Raw genomic sequence first — 7,639 nt, 5'->3', positions numbered from 1 at the left:
GTGTATCTTTGATTCAGATTAAAGAACCCCTTCAGGGGGGGTTTGGACCCACTCGAGCATGTGTCCAGCAGGGAAACACTTTGACTCGGTTAACCCTTGTGTTGTCCTCGGGTCAAATTTGACCCATTTTCAAAGTTTTTTTATATCAGAAATATGGGTTTCTTAACAACCAAATTACCCCAAAGTAACTTGGATGCATGCATGTATGTTGTATGGAACCTATACAACATATACATCCATGCATCCATGTTCTTCGCAGGAAAGATGAATGATTACTTCCATTGAATTTTGGATGTTTAATTTCATTTTATGGCATTTGAAAAAAAAAATGTAAATGGTTTCAAAACGGCATCCCGACCAAACTTTGACATAAACCAGTCTGTGATTCACTCAACATCCTCTGATCTTAACTATTAGTCAAAATAATTCATAATATCTGCTTTTTTTCAAACTCAAAAATTAGGTATAATGTCATTTTATTAGGTTTATTGACCATGAATTTAAAAAAAACGTTGAAAAGAGGGACAGAAACGTTTTAAAAAAAGGCGCCAAAAGCATTAAAAAGCGTCAGAAAAGTCGGAAAACGTTCCAAAAAAAAATTGCATTTTTCAATTTTGACCCGGAATGACAAGTTCATGGACGACGGCGAAGACAACGCCAGGGTTAAGTATTCATCCAGGCTTTATTTTTACTCGCGAGATCGTTGCGGCGCGGCCCTCATTTCAATGACATCGAGTCAGTTCCAAAGACAAAGACAAAGGAAAGAAAAACCAAAGCTACACAGAAATGAAGCGACACCATCATAGGATCAATAGAAAGCTACTAAAACAGTGAAAATAAATTTGATAAATAAACTAGTTTAATTTAAGTTGAAATGTTTGAAGAAAATGCAATTCTGTAAAGAAATTACAAGTAGAAGTTTGGAGGTTTAAAATCAGATTTCTGAAATGTCCAAAAGATACTAGTGTGTTCATTTTAACAGGGTTTCCGCGGGGGTCTTAAAAAGGCCTAAAATCAAAAAAAAATGTGAAAGTCTTAAAGTGCCCATATTATGAAAAAAACACTTTTTCTGGGATTTGGGGAGTTATTTTGTGTGTCTGGTGCTTCCACACACATACAAACTTTGAAAAAAACATCCATGCTGTTTAGAGTGAGATACGGTTTCTGAATGTGTCCTGCCTTCAGTCTCCGGGTGAGCTGGTCAAAATCTGCACGGCTTTCTACGTCACTAGCCGAAACGAGGGTGCTAACCGTTAGCATGCTAGCCCTGGCATGCTAGGGCTAGCATGCTAGCTCGTTCTCAATGGCAAAACGCACACAAATTCACCCTAATCTACAAAATAAATTGTATAGAATTACTTCCATGTCCCTGTTCTGCAGGTATTCCACGCAAAGTTGGAAGTGCACCCTCATTTAGAAGAAGTCTCCCGGCTAATCCTGCCTTGTACTACTGAAGTTGAAAAAAATGCTAGCTAGCTCATGCAATCCTTACCTAGCTACTGCACATGTGCGACTGACAACAAAGATCTTACAGAAGTTGTGATGTCTCACTCTGTAGCTAAAACAGAGACCTGAACACAGGGTGAAAAGAGGAGCTGCAGCAATGGGCAGTACAACAAAAAGATGGTGTTTTTTGAAAATTAAACAATGTAAACCTATTCTGGTACAACCTCAAATTACAATTATGAACCTGAAAATGAACATAATATGGCCACTTTAAATTCGCTCAAATATTGTGTTATAGGTCAGTGGTTAAGAAGCGAGTTTGGGGCCGGCAGGTCGCCGGTTCAATCCCAAGACCGACAGGATAAAATCTGGGTGGGGAAAGTGAAAGAGCAGAGCTTGTCCCTCCCTCATTACCACCACTGAGGTGCCCTTGAGCAAGGCACCTCCAACCGCTCCAAACCTCCAACCGCTCCAGTGGAGCTGCTCAGTGGCCAACAGATCAGACTGTGGTTGTACTGGGCAGCTTCCAGGTATGAATGTGGAACTGGGTGAATGTGATCAGGTCCTCGTTGCAAATGAGAAGTTGTTCTCAATCTACTTACCTGGATAAATAAAGGTTAAAAAAAAAAAAAAGTCAATGTAATGCTCCCTCTAATGCTCATTGAAATGTTCCCGCAGCGTTTTAGAATGTCTATTTTTTATTTATTTTTTTATTCTGTGGTGTTGTAGTTCTTTCTGTCGCTAGTCCAAATATAATTCTCTGTATTGGGACTACAAATGAGACCAACATGGAACTTAGTTTGCAGCCAATCTTGACATCAGTCCTTTAATGCCAAAGAGGAAATCGGGGACTTGTTTCGGACAATGTTTTCTGGAATCTGACATCTTTCTTTTTGATGTCGTGATGTAGGTCTTAAATTTCATTCATAGTGGTCTTTAAAAAGGTCTTTCTTAACCCTCCTGTTGTCCTCGGGTCAAATTTGACCCATTTTCAAAAAGTTTCTATATCAAAAATACCAAATTGTCAAAAAAAGTAACGTGGATGGTTCCATACAACGCTCTTCACAAGTAAAATAAATGATCAGTTCACTACTTTCGTTGAATTTGGAAGTTTTATTCAATTTTATAGCATTTGAAAAAAAATAAAATAAAAGAACGTTGAAAGAAAAAAAAGTGACAACAAACTTCAAGCTTCAAAAACGTGGGCGAAAAAAGTGACAAAAATGTCGTAAAAGCTTAAAAAACGCCGGGAAAAGTGACAAATGTCGAAAAGAAAGCGACAATAACATCTGGAATAACGACAAAAGTGTCCAAAAAAACCCGACCAAAGTTACAGTGACGACCAAAAAAAAAATTTTTAATTATGACCCAGAAAACGTAAAAGTTGCACGGTCGACAGGAAGACAACACGAGGGTTAAAGACCATTTATAAATGAAATTCAAGGTCTTAAAAAGTCTTAATTTGGACTTGTTGAAACCTGCAGAAACCCTGTTTTAAGGGGGTGCTGTATTTCGTTCCAGGAGTCAGGTGCACTAAAATGAAAAGCAGTTTTTCCGTTCAGAGCGAGCTCGTGGAACATGCAAAAGCCAGTCAGCAGACGTCCAGATTATCAGTGCACACGAGTTTCCATATAAGGACCAAATGTTTAGTTTGATTCAAAGACTGATCACTTCACGATACAGTGTGTCATCGGCTTTTATTTACTCGGCAAACATGCTGTGACTTTCTCCCAATCAGATACGACTCCCCCCACAGTCTGATAGGTTTGCTTTCCTGCTGCTGTCGTTAATGGAAGGGGGATGTCAGCGGTAATTGACCCAGGCTGCAGTTGATTACACCGCTCCACGTCTGGTTTGTGATGCTGCGACTGGAGCTGTTTTTTTTTTTCACACAGTAGCAGTGAGTGCGTTTTTTAACTGGGAGCAGGTTGCGTCACGGTGATATCTGGCTGCTGGGAGACCACAGCAGAGAGACACAGACATGTTAACAAGACTGACTGTCGAGGGCAGCCGCCACCGCAGCTGCCGCGTCACACCGGCGGTCACCGTGACAGCACGGAGCCTAAACGCCGCACACATTTTCACCCGTCAGACTCGGTGTCATCAGCTCAACACCTCCACCTGCCTGTAGCTGCTGTGAAGCTTCTCCAAAAGTGGCAGGTTTGGGGGGAAAAAAGGAAAAGCAAGAAATCAGCTTTTTATACAGATGTTTAAAATGCTTTTCTACATTCTTTCCTTTGTGTTTTTTTTCTTTGTATTTTTGAATAGTTGTTCTTTTATTCTATCCTATTTATTATTTCTTGTATATTCTGTATGTGTGCTGTGTAGGGCTGCACAATTAATCGCAATTTTATTGAAATCGCAATATGGACTAGTGCAATATCCAAATCGCAGAGGGGCGCAATATTTGTTAAAGGCAAAATATGTGTCAAACAATTCTAAAATGAAGTATTGTGGTGCTGCAGAGACGTCCCGGCCTACAAATCCTATCCTACAGACTAAAGAAAATCCCTTAGTTTGGTACAGATCCTCGCAAAAAAATCACACTTCAATCATTATTATTTTTTTTATATTTTTCAATGAAAATGAGAATAATGAGACAAACGTGATCATTCCCTCCAATATCGTGAATCCCATCAGTCAAAATAATCGCATTTAGATATTTTCCTCATATCGTGCAGCCCTAGTGCTGTGTGTCTTATATTTTGCTGCTGCAGCACTGACATTTCTCAATTTGGGATGAATAGTCAATCTAATCTGAAGTTTTTTAATGTTACCACACAGAGAATTCAGTGTTATAATTTCCATCTAATCGTGACTTAATGGCAGGCGTGTTACAGGCTGTTGCCGCTGTGTAGTTACAACTGACAGATGATGTAATCGAGTAAAAGAAAGTAATCCTTACATTTAATCCAAATTCATTTATTCATTTAAATCATGTATTTTTTTTTAAGGACGCATGTTCCAGTAGAAAATACAATATATGTTATTATATTTTGACTAAATTATTCTATAATCTTGATAAATATCTAATCTTAAAATGGAAATAAAATGGTTTGCCACGAATTAAAAGTCAAATATACGTCACAGTATTTAGATCTTTCACATAAGGACAAATACATTACCACAATATAGGCCTGCACGATTAATCGTTATAAAATCGCGATCTCGATTCACCCCTGTTCGCGATTTAATTTTTAAATGACTGATTTTTTTTTTTTACCCAACTATATATACCCTACAATTACAGCTGAAATGATTAAAGTAAAGATAGTTTTTGACCATTTCCAGTTTCGATAATATGAGGATTTTTCTGCATTGAGTACTATTACTTAAAATACTGAAAGTACATTTCCCTGATGATACTTACACATGTTTACTTAAGTAACATTTGTAATGCAGGACTTTTACTTGTAACAGAGTATTTTTACAGTGTGGTATTAGTACTTTTACTGAAGTAAAGGATCTGAATACTTCTCCCCCCTCTGTTGGTTATGAGGTTATCTTGTGAAGCTGGAGTTTTTCAAATCAATTTTTGTTATTACAGACGTGGCGTGCTCCTCTGTTTGCTCTGTTGTCTGCAGGCGGAGACGTTCGCCGTGGAGAAGCTGGCTCGGCTGGTTCCCTGCGAGCACCAGGAGCTCCTGAGCACCGCCCTGCGCCTTCTGCTCAACCTCTCCTTCGACACGTCGCTGCGCGGCCACATGGTCCAGGCGGGACTCCTTCCCAAAGTCTCTTCGCTGCTCGGTAATCAGTCTGCTTTCTTTTTCTTTGATTATTTTTTTGGGCTTTTCCGCCTTTAATTTGACAGGACAGCTAGGTGAGAGAGGGGGGGAAGACATGCAGGAAATCATCACAGGTCAGATTCGAACCCTGGACATCTGCGTCGAGGCATAAGCCTCTCAGTATATGTGCGCCTGCTCTACCCACTGAGCCAACCCGGCCACAGCAGTCTGGTCTCTAATGATTCTAGTAGGGCTGAACGATTCATCGTTTTCAAATCGAAATTGCGATTTTTCAAAGAATGCGACTAGCTAATCGGGAAGATCACGATTAATCAAATGAGAAATATGTAGTTGAATGTTGGTAACATTTGGTTTATCATTCCTCTTTTTATTGTTATATTTACAGTTTTTGCATAAGATAAATGCTGGAACAATATTACATATCACAGATTCCATGTCCACCGCTGTTGTTCTCGGGTCAAATTTGACCCGTTTTCAAAATGTCTATATCAGAAATATGGATTTCTTTTTAATCATATTACCCCAAAATAACATGGACGGTTCCCTACAAAGCTCTTCGCAAGTACAATTACAGATCACTACTTTCATTGAATTTTGAGTTGTTTTATTCAATATTATAGCATTTGAAAAAAATTGAAACTGTTTCTAAACGGTATTCTGACAATACTTTGACATACACAAATCGTTGATTATCCATCAACATACATTCCTCTAATATTTGTCAAAATAATTCATCATTTCTGCTTTTTTGACTCAAAAATTAGATGTAATTTCCAAAAAAACAAGTTTTTTTTGGACCATGAATTCCAAAAAGAATTCAATTCAATTTTATTTTCCAGTATCAAATCATAACAGGAGTTATCTCGAGACACTTTACAGATAGAGTAGGTCTAGACCACACTCTAAAGTTCACAAAGACCCAACAATTCCAGTAATTCCCCCAAGAGCAAGAATTTAGTGTGACAGTGGAGAGGAAAAACTCCCTTTTAGGCAGAAACCTCGGCAGACCCAGGCTCTTGGTAGTAACACTACTAACTAATAAGTAACACTAGTGGTAATAAGTTGGCGTTAGAAGCGTGTAGAAGTGTCCGAAAAAGTGCCATAATCATCGAAAAAAAGCATCGGAAAAGTGGTGATTTTCTGTTTTGACCGTAGCGGACAACAAGTGCGTGGTCGGCAGGAAGAGACACCACAAGGGTTAAAAGAAAACCACTTCTTGCTGGCAATTCATATCTACGTTCTCATCCTTGCATAATAATATAGAGTGGTTTTGATGGCGTTTCATGTTATAATGCTCCATGACATAATGTATCTGTTAACGCAGGGAATATTGAATTTAAGCTAAACTTGAAAAAATAAATAAAAAAAATAATATATGGCAGAAAAATCCCAATTCGATTTTGTTCCCCAAATCGTTCAGCCCTAGAGTCTAGTGTTCCTGACTGTGTTTGTGTCCATTGTGTGTGTTTATGACTGGGGTTGTATATTGTATGTGTGTGTGTGTGTGTATCAGGGGAAGCATTATTCCAGGTTTTCACTGACAGAAACAGACCCGTAAGAAACATCTGTCCCGAGCCGGCGGTGGAGCCTCTAATTTGTTATTTCTGAGGCGTGCTACTACGTGCAGGTGCGGCTTTTCCACAGCACCCCGGCCTCGAGCTGCCTCCGGTGACCGTTACAGCGGTGACCTCCAGAAAGCTTCGGAGCGTGCGATTGGTGCGTCGTCTCGTCCGCGGGGGCTCAACGCGTGACACGGTCAGAAGCATCTCCGACGGGGCCCTTTTTTGAAGCCTCTCCGGGGGCGGCTCGGGTAACGGCGCATAATTAATATGATATATTTGTTAGAATAACATGCCAGAGCCTCTGCACAAATGTTGTTTTTGCCGGAGCGGGCCGGAGAGGTGGAGAGGTCTTCAGAGATTTAGTGAGGGCTGTGTTTTCTTTTTTTTTTTTTTTTTTTTTTTGGGGTGGGGGTCGCTCATACAGGAAGCGAGGCACACACATAATATAACCTAACACTGAAATATTACGCCTGCTCACAGTTTTGACACTGTTGAGTTTGCCTGTGTTTGCGTGTGTTTGCGCATGTGTGAAACGCTGTGAGCCGATGTGTCATTAATCATCCGCTTTCACTGGCGAGCGTCCTCTTTTCCCCCGCCCCCCCCTCCGCACGAGGACTCGTCTTATCTCTGGAGAGAGAAGACGGCGAGGAGGCGGCTGTGTCAGCCTCCACTCTCTCCATCCGGGCCTGAGCCCAGGTCACGGCCCCTGGTGATAAGATGAAAGTAGAGAGAGAGCCTTCGCTTGTCATCATCAACACCCCCACCCCCCTCCCCTGACTTCGATCCATCCCTTCACCACCTGAACTCAACAGAAAGTACTAGATTCCTCTTTGTCAGCTGCGTCCTCCAGTTTTCATTCATGTGTTACAGCCAGTGCCGTAAGCA

At 40.4% G+C, this 7,639-nt stretch overlaps 1 protein-coding gene across 3 annotated transcripts in view; it reads left to right on the top strand.

The window, feature by feature from the left end:
* Positions 1–7,639, top strand: part of kifap3a (kinesin-associated protein 3a) — a 67,707-nt gene that overhangs the window by 17,240 nt on the left and 42,828 nt on the right. For all 3 annotated transcript variants that reach the window (XM_036006930.1, XM_036006929.1, XM_031306622.2), the window contains exon 10: positions 5,031–5,193. In XM_036006930.1, the coding sequence (XP_035862823.1) occupies positions 5,031–5,193 (163 nt within the window). The remainder of the gene's footprint in view (positions 1–5,030; positions 5,194–7,639) is intronic.

Source organism: Sander lucioperca, chromosome 11 (assembly GCF_008315115.2).
Source record: "Sander lucioperca isolate FBNREF2018 chromosome 11, SLUC_FBN_1.2, whole genome shotgun sequence".
Classification (NCBI taxonomy): Eukaryota; Metazoa; Chordata; class Actinopteri; order Perciformes; family Percidae; genus Sander; species Sander lucioperca.
Note: the sequence above shows the minus strand (reverse complement) of the source record. Positions and strands in the feature narration are given on the sequence as shown.